The sequence below is a fragment of the Mercenaria mercenaria genome, chromosome 5, assembly GCF_021730395.1.
Source record: "Mercenaria mercenaria strain notata chromosome 5, MADL_Memer_1, whole genome shotgun sequence".
NCBI classification, from domain to species: domain Eukaryota; kingdom Metazoa; phylum Mollusca; class Bivalvia; order Venerida; family Veneridae; genus Mercenaria; species Mercenaria mercenaria.
Window position 1 is genome coordinate 76,298,725 of NC_069365.1, and position 20,453 is coordinate 76,319,177.

Here is a 20,453-nt window from a genome sequence, read left to right on the forward strand (position 1 = left end):
TTCGAACAGTTTTTGATGGACTTATGCTCGAATCGCCAACTTTCAGTTCTAGATTTACAACATGTTTGGAGTGTTTTTGACTCGAAAAAAGAATTACTTCAGTTTTGTCTGCGTTCAATTTTAACATGACAGAATTCATCTATGTTCAGCTCGCGTGATTGTGGCTGCCTTTGATACTTGGTCAACTGATTTAAACGATAAAAAGAGTTGTGATTCATCTGCATAAAAATGGTGGTTTAGACCGTGGTTTCTACAGATGGACCCTACTGGCTTTGTGTACATCGTGTAGAATTCAGGGCCTAGAACAGATCATTGAGGAGCACTGAATTTCATAGGAACTGATTCAGGGAGTTTGCCATCAATGCATACTTTTTTGTAGCGGTCTGTTAGATACGATGCCACCCATTGAAGAGGTTTATCGGCGAATTCAAAGTTATATTCGAGTCTATGAAGAAAGGTGTTATGGTCAATGGTGTCGAATGCAGCCGACTAGTCCAACATCACAAGTACTGTGACGTCTCCTTTGTCTAGGGATTCGAGAATGTCGTTCTGAACTTTAAACAAAGCGGTTTCAGTTAAATGAAATTTTCTGTATGCCGACTGGTTTATTTCGTGTAATTGACTGTTTGTCAAATGTTCCTCAGTTCTTTCGTTTACCACTTTTTCGAGGATTTTTGAGAGATATGGCAGATTGTAAACAGGTCTGTAATTAATGACTGTGTTTTGGTCAAGACTTGGCTTTTTAACAATGGTCTTATTTGTGATGTTTTAAATGACTTTGGCATTATTGCACTTTGTAGAGAGATGTAAAAATTTTCGTCAATATTGGGAGAAGTTCGTTTATACACGATTTCAAGAACCATGTAGGAAGAGGGTCTAATTCATATGACTTATTAGCTGACTGTGGAACAAGCTTTTTTCACCTCCTCCTCTTTTGCTGGACTGAAATTAGCCAAACGCGCAGCATCACATAGTTCTATGCGCCCGTCTTCTGGAGTTACTGATTCGCTCTGATCCTAGGATGCAATATTAGTTCTGATTGTTTTTATTTTATGTATCGTTGAACTCCTGTGCTAGTACTTCTGGGTTCTTGCTTGATGGATGTGCAACTTCGCTTGGACTGTTCAATAAATGTTTCGTTTTTTTTAACAAACTTGTTTGGTCTCTTTTATAACCTGTCCTATGAGATTATCCAACGATGCGGAAGAAATATTTTGCAAGTATTTGTCTAAGTAGTTTTTGAGAAAAATGCTAGGTCAACAAGAGCTCGTAGAACACGAAGTCCTCCCTCCCCCATCCTTCCACTTGATGAATTCAGTAATTGCACAAGGACCAGAAAGTATCTGGTCACTGTACGCAGAAGTTCTACTGTTCTGAATCAATGTGACCTTGAACTTTAAACTATTGACCTCAAAATCAATAGAGGTCTTCTGCTGGTCATGATCAACTTCCCTGTTAGGTTTCGGGATCCTAGACTTATGCGTTCTTGAATTATCATCCGGAAACTGATAAACTGTTCCGGTTCACTATGACCTTGACCTTTGACCCACGGACTTCAAAGTCAATAGAGGTAAGCTGCTGATCATAATCAACCTATCTGTAAAGTTTCGTGATCCTAGACCCAAGCGTTCTCAAGTTATCATCCGGAAACAGTTTTGATGTTCTGGGTCACTGTGACCTTGACCTTAGACCTACTGACCTCAATATCAGTAGAGATCATTTGCTGTCATGACTACCCTTCCTATCAGCTTTCGGAACCTAGGCTTAAGTGTTCTTGAGTTATCGTCCGGAAAACGTTTAACTGTTTCCGGGCCTCTGTGACCTTGACCTTTGACCTACTGATCTCAAAACTAACAGAGGTCATCTGCTGGTTATAACCGATCTTCCTACCAACTTTCTGGATCCTAGACCCAAGCGTTCTTGAGTTACCATTCGGAAACGCATTATATCGACCGACCGACCGATCGACAGACATCTGAAAAACAATATACCCCTCTTCGGAAGGGGGATGGGGGAGATAAAAGGGGCCATTATTTTGACAAGCAATTCCATGTGTGAGGTTTGAAAGCATTTGGTTTGGGCTTGTAATATTAGAGAAGCCTGCTTACTTGCAGAACTTTCTGGAAGTGGATCGGCTTACGAAAAGTGATAATATTTGAGCCGCAACATGAGAAAACCAACGGAGTGCATTTGTGACCAGCATGGATCCAGTCCAGCCTGCGCATCCGCGCAATCTGGTCAGGGTCCATGCTGTCAGCTTACGGTTTTTCATATTGCAATAGGCTTTGTAAGCGAACAGCATGGATCCTGACCAGACTGCGCGGATGCATACGCACTATGTTGGTTTTCTCATGGCGCGGCTCATATGATGATGTAACCTTTTTCTTACCTTCATAGATAGATTGATTTTGATGTATCTTGTGTCTGACATACGATTAAGTTTCATCTGTTTATACGAGAACAATGCGAGACAGCAATAATCTTTTTTTTTATAAATTTTGTATCGCGGTACAAGATATTTGGTTTAAGTACCCAAGGCAGTATTTTTGGCCAATGCTTTTATTCCATGCTACCATAAGTAGTTTTAAGAACAAAAAGTAAGAAAAGGTAACAGAGTTAAAGTTTACTTTTGCCCACTTGTTTTGAAGACCCTTTATTTGTACGTATTAATTGCTTTACGTTCAGACAAGCACGGTTTTTATCGGTTTAGTTATAGCATATTCAGCATCAGTTCAGTTAAGGTAGTTCTGCACGTTTGGATCGAAATTTTTTCTACAATGCAGAATTTGATTAAACACTGATTTTTCAAAACTTCAGAATATACCTACAAAATTCAGCTAATAAAGAAAAGATAGGGTCGTGTGCTTAATTTTTTGCAAGACTGATTTGAAAAATATGGACCTTACGCAAGTTTTCAAAATGGAAGTCAATGTGAAAACCGTAACTTTCATAACATTTCCGCGAAAAGAAATTTTTCTACAATGTAGATTCTGATGAAACTTCTAACAGTTGTAAATAAAGACATGGCCTATAATTTGATGAAATAAAATGTATAGGTCCGTGTGCTTATTTTTGAAATATTTGACCATGATTAAAGTGAACCGGATATTTCACGCTAATTTTAAGACATAATTTTTTATTATTTAATTTGTCATACGTTTTAGTATCATATTTTGACTTTAGAAATATAGTTACAGTGCCACTGTAATAAATTTACTCATAGGTTGCGATTAATTCGTAAAATGATTTTCATTTCCGTACGCCAAATTCAGGCTTTATTCTACGTTTCCCGGATAAATGACGTTACGCCATCACTTCCGGTTTATCAAACGTGCAGAACTACCTTAAAAGAAACAGAAATTAATATGCCGTCTCAAACACGTCGCCATTACCCATATTTCAATACAGTGATAACAAGTTTTAAACGTTGATTATTATTTCCAAATTCTCTTCTCCTGGTGCAAATAAAAAACAAAACAAAAAAACATTCAGATATTAAAATGGCCTCACTAAATTATGCCAAGCAACAGTTTAACTAATAACAGCATGGATAATTATATTCATTATGCGGTCTTATTTCATAAAAGTTATGTATGATATTCCATGTTTCAAAACATTAAACATTAATATCACTGTATAGTTAACTTTTGTTTTCACCTGATCAACAATCTAACAGAAATCGAAAGTTTAAATGTTATTACCTTATTAAGCAGATTCCAAACACGCATTGGTAAATCTATACATTGGAAAATATGAATATGTTTTAAATTTTACAAGTGATCATTCAAGCCAAACAATCCGTTTAAGTTACCGGATGAAATTCATGTATACGTACTTGACCTAATTGTCGTTAATCGCATCACGTTGCACAAGCAATGTTATGCGGTTATCAAAGGCTATATGATAAACATTTCATTAAACACAACAATTTATGTATCATGAATCGTTTAACCCTTCTAAAATGGTCTGGTCCATCATTCAGTTTGGGCAATATCTTTTATTAAAGGGGAGTTCACTGAAAATTTACAGAACAGAGAACAGCGCAGACCATGATCCACCTGCATGGATGTGCAGGCTTATCTTGGAGGGTCTACACTGGTCGCAAAGGCAGACTCACTTACCGCCAGCAGACTAAAGGTTTATAACAAGATATCGTCGCCTTATTTCCACAGTGCCGTTACTAGTTTTTTTTAATAGCTGAATGTCAATGACCTTAGTCTTTACACTATTTTTAACCTTGTTGAATTGAAATATTAAGTGTTACTGAAGGGGTTCAAAAATAAAACTCTCCTCCAACCGCTCCTTATTTTCTCATAGATGGCTGAAACGATATCCGAAGCAAAGTAATTTTGTCTATTTTGTACGATTTATCTGCTAATAGGTTACAATTATCCGCACAGTTCATAATTATTATCATCGGAGAATTCGTAAAACATCGTAAAAAACTGTTGACTATAGTAATTTGTTAAAATAACGGTTATAGGGACAGAAGCTAATTTGTAAGAATATAAAATTAGCCGCGCCATGAGAAAACCAACATAGTTCGTTTGCCAACAGCATTAATCTAGACTAGCCTGCGCATCCGCGCAGTCTGGTCAGGATCCATACTGTTTGCTTTCAAAGCCTATTGCAAATTGAAGAGAAACTGTTAGCGAGCAGCATGGATCCTCACCAGACTGCGCGGATGCGCAGGCTGGTCTTGATCAATGCTAGTCGCAAACGTACTATGTTGCTTTTCTCATTGTGCGGCTCATTTATTAATCTGCACTAATTTAAAACGATTTGAAATGCATGCAGTTGTCTGTATATAGTCCAAAAAAATATATATCTGTCAATTTTTACCAAAAAATACATAGTTATAAACATTTCATATTTTTATTTGAAAAAATATTTCGTGATCAAGCAAATGTGATTCTTTCTTGGCATGATGAGTAGCAATATCGAAGGGTCATATATACTAATCTAAGCTGGGTATTTTCTATTTGGGTGTAGTGCATTTTACATTCAACACTGATCTTGATTGCTAGAAAACTGATCCATATTCTATTCAGTAATATATAAAACAGTTAAATGATCCCTTCAAATACAAGTCATGCTGTTACAGACTTCAAATAGATAAGCCCAGACTTCATAATCTAGACACTACAAAATAGGCAGGTTCTATAGTTAGACATTATACTCTACCCAACTAAACAATAACAATGACAATTTTCGAGAAAACTTATCCATTTATTGGTCAAAACTGGCCAAATATTCCACTGAATTGTCTTTGAGAGTATGAACTTACTAACTGGCAGTATAATTGAAATATTATTTACACCGAATCTTAATTTATATTTAGTTCTTTTAGCGGCAGGCGAGCTTTGTCTAAATTTTGACAATATTACGAGTTTTGATGGACTTGTTGTTATGAAATTACCAGTTACAAAATCAGTACCTCCCTGTTTCACAAAAGAAATCTAAAGCATTTGATGTGACTTATATCGACTCGTCAACAGTGTACGTATGGACGTCAGGTGATTTAAACCTTTATATGCAGCCCGTCTCGGCATACCATGTAAGGCTTTAAGCACTGGCATTCGACAATAAATGACGGTAAAATGGCCTCAAGGGGCAGGACGCCATTATGACTGTTTGTTTAATTAAAGTTATTATTATTATTATCATTAATATAATCATTATCATCATCATCATCATTATGTACAACGCCGTTGAATATGCCATTGTATAGAAATAGGTGTTTCATCAAATTATTTCTGTTTCAGGGGACAGTAAAATTGAACATCCACAAATTTGCATTGATACCACTGTAAGATATAAGCATAAAAATAATATTTTGAGAAATGTCAGGGAAGTGTCGAGCAGATGTATTGCATGTAATTAGCTCTTCATCATGTAATATATTCAGCCTGTTGATTCTGTTGTTTTTATGATAAGAACGAGTAAAATCCTCTAAATTTTGAAACAATAATGGCGCTGTTTAGTAAATGGGTACTATGCATATTGAACAAGTTGTAATTTATCTTCTGCACCAGTCACATGTCTCAGTATCTCGGATCGGCATATTTTATGCTTTCGTCAACGTTACAGAAAAAAAAACTTGGATGAACTTCATAGTGAAATTCGGGCCTAGACGACACGGCCGTGTGCACATGTTAGGCGAAATCTAAATAAACAAAACAGAATGTAAAATATTCGCAGTTATATGATAAAACTCGAAATGATGAATGAAAGTCATGTTAGGAATGATTTTGAATTTGAAATAATACAGAGGTACACATTTGTATTATTTATTCAATTCACATTGCACATCTATGTTGCTAGCGTACACGTTAAACGACGATTGACATGCATTCCCATATTAGCCAATCAGAATAATTTTGTTACTTAGGCCAGAACTACTTATTCGTGACTTCCCCAAACTCATATACGTGATTAGCCGTATATATACAGAGTTTGGGTCGTGAAAAGTGTAATGAGTGTTGTTGTCTAATGAACAGGGTATCGCACATTTGCAGCAGTGGAGCGGACTCGAAGCGGTTCAAAAACGTTAAAAGGCTACTTCACAACAATGAGTGTTTTCCTTATAAAACATTCATGTCTCAAATGTACGAGTCAAAAGTCACGTTCAAATTCTCAGTGATTAAGGTAAAGTACAGTGACTGTATCAGATAATGTATATCCAAGTAATAAACAATTATTTTTACTATCATAGCACAATGACTCTGGAACTTTTCCATGGGGAACTTCCGGGACCAATTCCCCGAGACATTTCCCATCCTGACTAAACATGACAATCTGTTTTGAAAGTTCGTCAACAGCGTACACTGTACCATCGCATGATATACATACACCAACTGTTTTAGTGAGGTTACGATCTCGGAATTCTGTTTTCTTCGTTCCGTCGCTCGCTAAGCAAACAATTCCGTCGCTATAATCAGCTAAATATACCGACTTTTTATAAACGGTCATCTGTCGTGGTGCGGATTTGAACATTGTTTGACCGGTCGTATCTTTTCCAGCAATAGATCTTATAAGTTTCCTTTAGTGTCGTACAAAACAATCTCTTCTCCGGCCGAAACATAAAACTTTTCATCTGCACAAGCAATACCAATGTACCCCCCTCCCCTCTTCAAAAAAATACTTCTTACTCTAGAAATACGGGTACTTAATGACAACAATTCTATTCTGTTGCTGTCCAGCTTCACTGCTAATGCTTTGTTTCCTGTTTTCCAAATTCCAGTCAGTGGTACTCCTAGATCGAAAAACTCCGTTATATTCTGATCTATGTCCATAAGTTTTAGCTTGCGATTGTATCGGTCAGCCAATATACATTCCCCGCTATCAGTCTGACACATATCAATTATTCGACACGTTTTCTCGTCATTCTGTAGTCTTACTTTTATCTCTTTCTGTCGCATTATTCCCCTCTTCAAATTTTTGCAAGCTTCATTTATTCTCCCAAAAGACTCGACTTCTTGAAAATGTCCAGAGACTTTTGTATTTTCTGCAAAATCAATAGATGTTTGACCGCCCAATTTAAGTTTTGCATGCACGTTTTTAGCATCATTGATTATCTGCTGGCATATTTTGATTTGAACAAACAAATATTCCGGATTTTCTTCTGTTGTTGACTGGAGTTGTTCTTTTACTTTCTCCACCTCTGATATCCTGTTATTTACCATGGCGATATCTGAATCTAGCTCGGCTCTGATCTTAGAATAAGAGTCGTTAAGGTTACCACTTGCTTGTTTTGAAAGACTTTTGATGTGTTTTATCATACTCTCTTCTATTTCTTGTATTCTGATTTGAATTTTATTTCTTTTTTCTTCAACTAAAGTGACATTCTCTTGTTTCTTTTTCTCTGTGTCTTCCAGAAGCTCCTTGATAGACTTGGATTCTTCTTGCATACGCATTATTTCATTTTGCTGAAATTTCAAGCCAGCAGCATCTGTTAAATTGGTCACATCACTACATGCCCTGTATCAAAATAAAACAAAATCATAATATAAAATAATTTATCTATTTATTTATTTTGTTAAGTTTACGTCGCACCGACACAATTATAGGTCATATGGCGACTTCCCAGCTCTTATGGTGGAGGAAGACCCCATTATATGCATTATTTCATCACGAGCGGGAACCTAGGTAGAACCACCGACCTTCCGTAAGCCAGCTGGATGGCTTCCTCACATGAAGAATTCAAAGCCCCGAGAGAGACTCGAACCCACGTCGATGAGGGGCAGGTGATTTGAAGTCATCGACCATAACCACTCGGCCACGAAGGCCCCTAAAAGAACCTATAAATGAAATGAGACGAAGATAGTGCAACTTTCTGCTGTTGAAATCACATTTTCAGGTATGTTGCTCTGGCTTTCGTTCTAAAGAGAGCTGTAGTAACTCAGACTCGATGGGAAAACCTTGCGTTACTTGCAACGTATTTAGTACTTGAATATAATTCATGACTGATAGAAATTACGCAAAATTTAATACGTTTCGACCTTACGAAGTAAACAAACTATAACTGTCAGAAATATGGACAACAGATGCCAATATCATATGACCAAAAAAAGGTTCCAATACATTTTCTTAAATGTTAAGATTTGATATAGGTTATCAATCTAAGAAAATGCATTCTTAATCAAGATATAAAGTAACGATTAATTGGTCAGCTATTGTTGAGCATACAAATATATGTTAGAAAGCGCAGTTCAGTTTAAGGACATTTGATCGTGGGTAGGGGGAGAGGAAACAATCTAGGTGGCTTACAGAAGGTTGGTGGTTCTATCCAGGTGATCGTGTTGCAATGATGCCCAGAGGAGCTTCTATAGGGTCTTTCCATCTTGAAAAGCTGGAAAGTCACCACGTGACTTACAACTGTGTCTGCGTGACATTAAACCCAGCATTTGTTCAGATCTAATCAAATCCTTAGGTAGTAACTACAAGTTTTCCACATGTTTCAGGCTTCTTAGGTCTAACAATATATTTTTCTATTCAGCATCATGATCCTTCAAAAGAGCCATTCAGTTTAGCTTATAGTTTTCCTTATTTGTATATGGTCATGTGTAATCACGCGCAAAAATTACTGAAAAGTATGCGATATGGCGACATACACCAGATTATTTTCTGGTCAGTCCAAAATATTACGCGATTTGGGCCCAGTAATGACGTAATCAAATGAACACTGTTTAAACATTCAGTTAATGGCATCATTAATTTTGCCACAGCCACAGACTACTTCAAATGACTTGCCGGATATTTCATTATTTCTTTCTTTAAAATGCTTATAAAACACTTTTTATGCCTGACCCATGCACGTGTAAGATCAATTCTCCAACCTAAATGTATTCTTGTATGACTATAGGTAAATATTTTAGGTTGGAAATGAAATTTAACAATGCCGATTACTTTTAACAATATCCTGCATCTTTAAAGCTTTTGTTGTAAACAAACCTACGCATGGTCTCATCCTACGTAGGTTTAAGCATGGTAAATTTAGTTTCGGTTGGGTTTAACATCGCACCGACACAACTATAGGTCACATGGAAACTTTACAGTTTTGATGGTGGAGGAAGACCCCAGGTGCTCCTCCGTGCATTATGTCATCACGTGCGGGTACCTGCGTAGAACCACCAACCTTCCGTAAGCCAGCTGGATGGCTTCCTCACATGAAGAATTCAATGCCCCGAGTGAGGCTCGAACCTACATCGGTGAGGGGCAATTGATTTCATAAGCGACCTTAACCACTCGGCCACCGAGGCTCCTTTTAGTATGGTAAAAATTATGTGTATATGAAACATTGTTTCCATAGAAAAAGACGATTTCATTTACCTACGTAAACGACTAGAGGTATCACTGAAGGTGATTAATACCCCCAGTCGCCGCTATAATACAGGGAAGGGGGATATCCTTACTGAACTTTAGTCTGGTACTAGACATGTCTTCTTGATTTAGTAAGTAATAGATTCAAGTTTTATGAAAATCCTCAGATTTGGAGCAGACATGAAATATGGTTATTTAAGATGACCTCCAAGTGTAACATTGACTTTGACCTGGTGACATCAGTCTAGCATTCGCATCTGCTTGTTGTCTTGATGTAGTAAATAATTGATGCTAGTTTTAAGAAAACCCTTCCGGTGCGTTAGCTTCGGAGCGGACATGCAAGAGGGCTATTTGACCTTTGACCTTCAAGTGTAACCTTAAGCTGGATCTAGTGACTTTGGTGATGTGCTCTGATTAATGATTGATGCTAGTGTTGTGACAATCTTTCCAGCGGTTCAGAAGATATGGTGCGGACATGAAATAAAACTATCTCACCTTTGGCCTCCAAGTGGACCTTGATCTTGACATTAAATCTAGTGACTTAGGTCATGCACTCTGCAGGTCATATTCATAAGTTGAAACAATTGATGTTAGATTTATGAAAATCATTCCAAAGGTTAAGAAGCTATGGACAACAAATAAAGCTATTTAACATTTAACCTCCAATGGTGACCTTGACCTTTGACCCAGTGACCTCGGTCATGCCTGTATCTCATATTATTACGGACGCGAGAACGGCCGGACGAAAGTGACTCGAATATAACACCTATATACTTGCTATCTGGAGGCATAAAGTACCTGTGTTCTGTGGCAATACACATCAGACAGTAGACCATATCGTGTGTCCCACAATACATTTCTATATCTCTATCTGGATGCTGTTGACATTTTATTCTCGCTGTTGCCTTGGCGGCATTTGACTCGTGTTTTCCCTCTTCTCTATCCGCCAGTTTGTGGTCACGTGTAGCTTTCATCTTAAGGTGGTATTTGGTACATGTAGTACAAAGGTACTCGTCACATTCCGGACAGTACTTGACAGCTTCTTCTCTGGATCCCAGCTCATTACACGGTGTACAAGTAAAGGCAATATCGGCATCGGAACCATCCTGGATAGAAGACTGGTCACTTCTCTCAGCCATGTTTTATGCTTGGTAAATCACCTCGTTAACTTGCATTCATAATCTGAAGAATAAAATGAAAATCACATGACCATGGAAGAGAAATTCAAATTTATTTTTTCATTTCATTTTATTTGTTTTTCATTTCATCACCCACATTAGCATTAAATTATACTATATAATTATACTATAACTACATATTTTGAAATATTTAGTTTAACAACGAAGGCATCCACGTCCAGGTGCATAGCGCCGAGCGGGGGAAGGTACGGGAGGGGACCCTCCGCTCTTGTTCGTGTGTGTGTCTGGTCTCCGGTGTTTTTTTTTTTTTTTTTTTTTAATTTTGCTTACGGGAACGGGTACTCCCATCATTTAAGGGTTGTCTGGAAAAGTTTGAAATATAGGTATGAAATGGTGGCCTCTGGTGCATTTGTTTTATCTAACTTTTGAAGTACGAGAGGGGGTACTCCCATCAATTTAGGCGGGTCGAGTCAGGGGGTCCCCCCCCCCCCTCTTGAATATTGAAATATAGCCTATAGGTATGAAATGTTTGCTCTTGGTGCATTTTCTTTCTAAATTTTGCGGTACGGGAGGGGTTACTCCCATCACTTTAGTGGGGTAAAGGGGTTCTCCCCCTAGAACATTTTAAATTTAGGTATGACATGCATGGTGGCCTCTGGTGCATTTCTTGTCTTAAATTTTGAGGCAAAGGTGGGTATTCCTATCGTTTTAAGGGGATCAGACATCTCCCAACGTAAACTTTTCAAAAAAAAAGGTGCTTTTTTGGGTTTTAAGTTTGAGAAAATATTATTCCTTTGCCAAAATAGCTGGGTGCAACTTTGATTAGGCCTACAGGTCACTCCTCAGCCAACTGGGTCCGTCCTGGAACAGGGCCTGAGCTGTCGATATTGAACATAAATCATTAAATGTAGGGTATTCCAAATCACCATACATTTTCCTGTTCTATTCTATAACTCATAACTTGTGCCTAAATTCTCAATCATTACCCTTAAATATTCACCAATGTTATCCAGTTAATTTGATGGACAGGCCCGCCGAGTGGCTCGTTCGTTCTAGACTGGTGCCCTCTAAGGCAAATATTTCTGGATACGGGCCTGATCGAGGTTGGGAAAGTTTAAATGTTATGCAAAGTAAGCGACAAAATTTCTTTCTTTGTAATCACAATATAATGGTCTATTAACAGAAATATAAAAAAAGTGTAATCTACATGATGTAGGCCGACTCCCCTAATCTAATTTTCTGAAAACTGTACTTTCGCGTTCGATGATCCAGCAAATAACACATCTAGAATTCGTCCTAAAATTCGTGTCCGACCGTGCCATTTTTCTGACAAATTCGTAACGTCCGAGGATCGTTAGATATTCCAACAACTCTAGGCGTGGAAAGAAAACTTGACAAAAGTATCCCACCAGACCGGTGTTACAGTTAAATTAAGGTTCATTCTATCGGAAAAATAGTGGGTCTAAATAAATTAGATTGGCGGGTTTGTTACTGGACAAAAGTCATAAAAAGTATACACCATTAGATTCGTCTTGGAACGAAGTATACGACTAGATAATCAAACTACGACTACGACTCTTTCATAAGTCGTACGACGACGAATTTGATAACAAAATTGGTCATGTTTTTTCAAAATCAAGGGTTGCTTCAAAATACACGCGGAGTCCATTTAAAATGTATTAATAGACAGACAAGACATGTATCTAGTTCCTGCCACCCTTTAAATTACCCAAACTTTTTCTAAAAGGCTGACTATTTACGATTGAAAATATACTTTAAAATGCTTCAGACGATTGTTTTCATCGTGTTTTGTTGACATGACGGACTACTTTTTTGTTACTATAAATACTAATATTGCACGGTGAAAACGTGCTCGATTCCCGCCAAATAAAATAAAGGATAGTTCTTCACGCCGTTTACCTGAAGGGAGAGTTCTTTATCCCGATTATCATTCTCGGCATATTTTATAGATCCAATAACACTATTCTAATAGTACAGTCAAAAAGTATTCGAAGAATAATAAATTTTTTTTTCCAAAATATTCTACAACCTGAAATGAAATCTAGAATATCTGATTCATTGAACTATCCAACATTTTTTCAAACGGTCTACTTAATATGATAAAAGCGTTATCGTTCCAAACTTTGTAAAAAAATTCTTACATCCATTACGTTTTTTTAAAAATTGACTACCTCAGGGGCAGATACAGTATTTGGTGTAAGAGGGGGCGTAAAATATTTGAAGACTAGAGCAAATAGGGGGGGTCCGGGGGCATGATTCCCCGGAAAACTATGAAAATAATGGATCCATTTGGTGCATTTTGGGCGTTCTGGGGGTACTTTATTTGTTATTGACAAAGGACAGGTTTTGTGACAAAATCAACATAAATAACATGCTAATTATAGTCACGTCTTATGAATTGTCAGACTTATTCTTGCGCGAGTATCTCGGAATTTCTTAGCCGTTCGTTTTTTTTTAGGATTTTCATGGGGAGGGTTTACCTAGGACTAAAATAAAAAGTTTTTTTCGGAGCTCATGCAAACTGTCAGATTTTAAATGTGCCAGCATAGCGAGCGAGAAAAAATGCATTTTTTCCATCAATAAAAAAACAAAACAAAACAAAAAAAACAAGTAAGACAAATTACCTGTGAGATAGAGATAAAATGCATTTTTATGTTTAACCCAGAACAGAAGACAAATTAAGTTTTCGAGCGTAGCAAGCGAGAAAAAATATGCATATTTTTCAGCCGGAACAAAAGATTATTAGTGCAAGCGTAGCGAGCGAGAAAAAAATGCATATTTCATATTCTTCAGTCAGAATAAAAGACAAATTATGTACCCAAGCGTAGCGAGCGAGAAAAAATGTATATTTTGCAATTATTTTACCCAGAACATAAGACAAATTACCTATGCTCCGGCGATTTTAGGGGCGGGAGCGTCCCGGTGCCCCCCCCCCCCCCCCCCCCCCCCCCCCCCCCCCCCCCCCGATCCTCCGCTATGAATCCACTAATGGTAATACTTCAGTCTGTACGCAGAAATGATTACTGTACAAAATTCATAACCATTTGAACTATTTATACAAACTTGATGGAGTTTTATTGTACAAAAACGGTCCTCGTTTTGGAATTTAAGTATGCCTGCATCTTGAGCCTGACAACAGAACAACTTCATAATCTCTGCCGACGTCTTTGATAAGCTTAAATGTTGTAAAACTTTGCTAGATCCCTCTTCCGACATCGACCTTAAAGGCCTTTATCATACTTAAGGGCAGGTCCGGATCTAGCCTGGGAATCCAGTCTGACAATTTCTAACCATTTTTCTACCTGCAAATTGACAATATAAGAAACTCGGATGAATGCCAATTAACATTAATTAGCACAATTTAAGTTGGATCTTTAATGTAGGTAAAGATTTCTTCTGACAATTATTGTCAACGGCTTCCCACGCTAGTCCGGATCCAGAAATACCTTTATTTGATGCAGCGAGGCAACAGTTTAGAAAGAATGTGTCACCAGCGAGACACATAGCTCCCAGCATGAGTAGGAGTCAGGGTGTTCTCCCCCTGCAAAATTTTGAAATATAGTTATGTAATGGTGGCATCTGATAGATTTTTTGGTCTGAATTTTGAGAAAATATGTTTAGTATATAGCATCTTCTGTGTATGACTGTACTATTTACGATAAAAAGGAGGAAAGTGACGACAAGTAAAGTAATCAATGATGACTGTTTTAATTTGCAGTATAACAAATTCATGCATGTTCACACAAATAAAAGTGTTATATATGAGCAAGACACAATAATGCATAGACAGTTGTGCTACAAAAGGAAGCAAACTCTTCCCCTTATCGGTATAGTTTGACAATATTCCTTCACGGAGGTAAAAAATGTTTCATTCAATAATTTATAATAACGACGGGTCAATAATGTTATTAAGGAAAAATATATAGAAGTTAAACAACTGAACAAGAAACAAATGCGCATGTCTACATAATATTTATGATGCTTAACAAGTTTTATTTGAAATGAAGAGAAGGAAACTACAATGTAGTTGTCATTCGTCGTTAAAGAAGGGCCACAACTCCAGACAAAATAATCGATCATAAAAGTCAGGGCAACATGTACATATTCATTTCATGCTTCTGATGTATACCTAGTTTCAATTCAGTTGGATGGATCTGTTCGACTTAAGTTCACGAGTTCACGGTGTGATGAATTAGTTCAAGATCAAATAGGGCAACAACTCCAGAAAAAACAACACCAAGAATTTGTAACAGAGTTAGCAACGTCCCCTGCCTAAGGACATTTTCATCATACATACTGTATGCCAATACAGCATCTTGGCATGAACAAAATAAAACAAGAGTGCCAGGGTGTTAAATATATGCTCGTCAGGTAGATGATATAATAAAACATTTTCTGTGCAAAACTAAAAGTTTGATAGACAGAAAGCCAAAACAATGACATATCCAATTCTAACAACAGGATAAAAAGTTTCAAGAATAATCGTTTGTTATAGTGACAACAAAGAGAAGTTAATCTGAAAAAAATCTAAGTCCACACAAAAGTACTTATCAGGTAGCCTTAGGTCAAAATACATCAAAAACTGGATGTAACATGCGTGTTGTACTACAGAAAAGTAGTCCCAATTTTCTCCTAGGGCTAATATTAATCCTTACCCTGCTGAATTTCTATAATGAACTTGTCCATTTTTCAATTTGGACAGTACCATTAACTGTTAAAAGGGATGCTTACCAAAAATATAATGATTGAATGGCGAACAGTGCTGATCATCATCAGCCTGCATGGATGTGCAGGCTGATCGTGATCTACACTGGTCGCAAAGACAGAATAAATCATGTTCAGCATAAGGGCTAATAGAATAGAACTTTACAGTAATAGCTATTTATAGTAACAGCAAAGGATTAGGGGCCTGGTTCTTACTCATGACACACCATCTCATGATGATGAACATTTTTGCCATTGTACATCAAAATTCCTCCATGCATGAACAAGAAATGCTCGGGACAACGTCATTTTTGTATCTGACCTTTGGCCTCTAAGTGTGACCTTCCAGCTAGGGGTCTTGGTCTTAGGCATGACACCTTGTTTCATTATGGTGAACATTTATGCCAAGTTATCTAAAAGTCCCTTCATGGATCGCAGAGTTATTGACCAGACACCAAAAAGACTCTATTAACCTTTGACCTCTACGTGTGACCTTGACCTTGGAGCAAGGGTTTGGGTTTTGCGCATAACACGTTGTCTCTTTATGGTGAACATTTATGCCGAGTAATTCCAAAATCCCTTTATGTATGGCAGTTATTGACCAGACAGAAACAGACCCTTTTAACCTTTGACATCTAAGTGTAACCTTGACTTAGGAGCTAGTGGTCTGGGTCTAGCAAACTTACATTGAAACATCCAGAAACATTTTCTATAAAACAAGTATGAAAGTCTTACACTTTTTCTACAAGACTATTTTATAAAGTTACAATTTTTATGTAGAACTATGCTCAGAGAAGTTGAAGATTAATCAAAGTCCACACTTTTAACTTCCATATTCATAATATTATTAACAGTTGTGAGGCTAAAAAGTATTTTGTAAATTAATAAAAAGCAAGTTTCTCATTCATGACAATTATTTCTTTTTCCCTAATTCTTGATATTTCTTCTCTGATTCCCCCAATGTGTTTGGAAATAAGATTAAACCTTTTGTATTATCCCTGTAGCCATGTTACAATTTTTATGTAGAATTATGCTCACAAAAATTGAAAAAGAAATGTTGCACTGGACACATATTTTCCAGAAGAGTACACCTTTCTTAACTTCCATATGCATTATGCAATTAGCAATTGTTAGATTTCAATGTATTTTGCAAATTATTCTTAGGCAGTTCTTCATACATGATGCATACATTTCTTTCTCTCTAATACTTGATATTTCTATTTCTCTGATTCTGGAAATATGGTAGTACATTCTGCACATGTATGATCCATCAAATAGTTCAGTTTTTGTTGACCAGTGCTTTAAACAATTGTGGCCCTTCAGATGATCATCTGAAATGGAAAAATTTAGCTATTTTTACACTAGTATAAACTTTACATGTTTTATATGTTCATAAAAACACAAAATTTTAGAATGTAAAATCTTACAATTATAATAGTATCAGTCTGACAGACATTATCAAGAAAATGTCATTAAGAAGTGGAAAAACAGTACCTTACACAAGTAATAAAGACTAAGAAATACAGCTTTGAATTCAAACAGATGATATATATGTATCTGTATGTCTTCATGCATTCCATTTTCAACTAACACTATATATAGGCACATGATCACTTCATGTCCATAATGTATACTAAATTTCTTATGAATTGTTTGAAACTGTGAGTAGGCATACACAATGTACAAGTGTATTTGTGATATTTTAAAGGACATCACTCAATAAAAAGTAACCTGAAATGAAGTCTTGCAATATGTGCATGCCTACTTCATGTTGATAATTTCATATCAACTTACTTTTGCATGTGACACAGTATGAAAACTGTAGGAGGAGATGAAATATAATTCTTATAATATAAAAAGGGGCATAGCACTCCAAATTTAGATTTTAGGCTAAAATAGATAAAGGTCTTTACATTTAAGGTAAAACTGTATTACAAGTTTCAAGGGCATTGGATACAAAGTGGGGGAGGAGCTGAGTACATAAAGAACAAAAGAAAAGAAACTGTAACTGTTTCATTTAATTCAAGATTCTAAAAGGACCATAACTTTAGAAAACTGTCATCAGATGTAAAATACTATAGTATGTGTATAATTCTGCTGCTTGGCCATGAAGTATACCATGATCCATTTGAATATGATGGAATCTGCAGAAAGAGAGTTTTAATGCAAAAGGTATGAAGGAAGCTATGATATGACAATTTGAAAAAGAAAATGACATAATAACTGAAGAAACAAATAATCAAATTTGATAGTCCTGACAATATGTGCCTGTCCACTTCATGCTGATGTACCAAGTTTCATTTGAACTGATAAATAGTAATTACATAAAAAAATTAATAAATGCAGCTCTAAACTATCCTGTACCTTTTGATGTCTACTGTTCATAGTCTAACCAAAGCTCCAGAACTGGCTGCATTGAGGGCTTTTTGTTCACCATATCATACTGTAACTAAAAAAAAAGCACAACATGTACATTTATATATACATAAATTTTTCTTTCACAATTAACTGTGATTTCTCTATAAATTTTCATTGCTGACATTTCACATTAAAAACAATTTAAAAGTACAATGTACATAATTCTAAAATCAGTTAGTTTGTAAAATAAGTGCTGAATGCCATATCTATTTTCAAAACACTTTTAAGCACCTACCTGTATAAAATGGTGTGTAAATTGGCATTTCTTTATAAAAATAAATAAATAATTAAATAAATAAATAAAAACATGAGCTGTCACTGGTTTTGGTCTTCTTCTTGGCAATTTTAGCATTCATTGTCCCATTATTTTTTTTGAATAAATTTATATCTTCATCTGAAATAAGTATAGTATAGTATATAAAAAAACTATGAGGAAACATATTGGTGGTTTTCAAAATAATGAAGCAAAAGTGTGACATAGGGGTTGGAAATTCAAACCTATTTCTTTTGGTGGTCACCTATTTTTTATGATAGCAACTAATTCAGATTTCAAGGAAATATACAACTTCGGGAAAGTGTTGAGAAATACCAATCAGATAATATTTTGAACAGCCTTCAGTTCATAAGTTCAGAGAATTTCCAGTAAGATGGGTGATAAATATTGCAGTGTTTTATGACAAGGAAATATGTATAACAGTAATTTTTTTTCAACATATATGAATAGGTGTTTGTGTATAGTTTGAAACTTATTTAATAAATGTTTGTGGACTTTGGTTTTTAAAATCACCCTTTCTGCACAAATCTGACATAAAATTAAAATTTTACCTAGAAAACTGGTTGCTGAATGAAAAATAATTAACATATTATTATAAAACCTATTTTGTTCTCACATTTTGCAGGTTTATAAACCACATTCCAAATTTCAAAAATGTCTGGTGATTTTAATTTCTAAAATTGTCAACTCAAAATTAAGTTATTTAAGAGATGCATAGGGGACACATACTAAAAATCAGTGTAATATAATTCATTATTAGTTTTTCTGTTCAAAACAAGATTAATGGTGATCATCTTAAGACAAAAGTCTATTGAACAATTAGTTTATTCCACAAAATAACTACAAAACTGAAAATTTTCACAACACAAACATGAAAATTCAGCAGCATGTAATGCTTTAAATGAAAAATAAGTGGCTTTAAACACAATTAACACATTGAAATCATTTAGTTTACATGCACTGCTTATTCACAGTAGAAAAATGACAAAATGCCATGCATGGTAAAATGGAATGGTAAAATCCATACATACTTTATAATCATCATCTACTAATTTTAAGAAGATGCACAGGGGACAAATGGCAGCAAAATATATATTCATGGAATATGTTCATAGTAAGTAAAATTCTTTCAACTACACAATACTCGCTACTGAATATTTACATATGTAGGTAAACTTTAATTAAAATTGATGTTTCCCCTTTTAAACCTGAAAATTGCCAACTTGAGAAAAATGCAAAAAATAAAATTTAAATTGTCCTAGGATTCTTATATAATGCTTTTAAAATTATCAAGTAATGCCTGCATTTAACTTACACACTGCTATGAATATAGAACTGCCACAACATATTACAATATAAATGCTATGATAACTGATGAATGTCAAAAAAAGGTGCACAGGGGACATCACTTTGGCTTAATATGTGAAGCTGAAAGCTGCTTTTGTAACCATTGTAACTTCCATTTAGAGGGAAATAAAGTAAAAACCCATTTTATCTAAAGAATACTTACAAGGGACATTTTTGGGTGTATAGACATATATGAAGATTCTGAGAAAGTTGATTTATAAAACAATAAAATCATAAGGTGTCTTCAAAGCTGTAAGGATAAAGATCTTAAGAAAAGTAATGAGGTTATGAAATTGTAGTGTTCAACTTTTAAATTTATCACTATTTTTTTATGAAGGGGCTTCCATCACAATTAAGACATGAACTATTGGTAAAAATAAAATGTAGTTAATGTAAAGAAGTACTTTGTTTTAAATGTGCAGAGTTTAGATTACATAAGAAAAGCCAAAGTTGTGACAATTAAGTTTGGTTTGAAAAAGTAAAACACAGTTGAAAACTATCCTTCATGCAAAATGTCACACTTTTGGTGCAGAGGGGACAAAATTAGCTATATAATTTAACATAACTTTAAAAATGCTTGAGTCATTCATCTGAAATTGCACAAATTTCTTGAATACATTAATTTGGATATGATTTGCCCCAAAACACATTCTAAAACTGAACTGAATTAAAGTAAGGTGAAAAAGAAGAAAAAGATTCCAAAACGACATTGGACATTCGAACCTATT

At 35.7% G+C, this 20,453-nt stretch overlaps 1 protein-coding gene and 1 long non-coding RNA gene across 3 annotated transcripts; both read right to left on the bottom strand.

Moving 5' to 3' along the window:
- Positions 1 to 6,276: 6,276 nt before the first annotated feature.
- On the bottom strand, positions 6,277 to 11,011 carry LOC128557153 (E3 ubiquitin-protein ligase TRIM33-like). Its single transcript, XM_053544023.1, has 2 exons — positions 10,621 to 11,011; positions 6,277 to 7,980 (listed from the first exon to the last, which is right to left on the bottom strand). Exons 1-2 carry the CDS (start codon positions 10,959 to 10,961, stop codon positions 7,032 to 7,034), a joined length of 1,290 nt encoding a protein of 429 aa, XP_053399998.1. The 5' UTR covers positions 10,962 to 11,011; the 3' UTR covers positions 6,277 to 7,031.
- A 3,663-nt stretch (positions 11,012 to 14,674) lies between these two features.
- On the bottom strand, positions 14,675 to 18,365 carry LOC128557154 (uncharacterized). Of its 2 annotated transcripts, XR_008371069.1 has the most exons (3): positions 18,340 to 18,365; positions 18,051 to 18,135; positions 14,675 to 17,017 (listed from the first exon to the last, which is right to left on the bottom strand). It is a non-coding gene; the product is annotated as an uncharacterized LOC128557154 (long non-coding RNA). The 2 variants fall into 2 exon arrangements; XR_008371068.1 differs by lacking the exon at positions 18,340 to 18,365 and having other exon boundaries at positions 18,051 to 18,284.
- Between the last annotated feature and the right edge of the window lie 2,088 nt (positions 18,366 to 20,453).

What these genes read in the sequence shown, in the direction of transcription:
- LOC128557153 (XM_053544023.1), bottom strand. Translation starts at nt 10,961, where the DNA reads ATGGCTGAGAGAAGTGACCAGTCTTCTATCCAGGATGGTTCCGATGCC. An exon ending in TGTATTGCCACAGAACACAG is followed by an intron (nt 7,981 to 10,620) that starts GTACTTTATGCC and finishes ATTTTGATACAG; the next exon opens with GGCATGTAGTGATGTGACCA.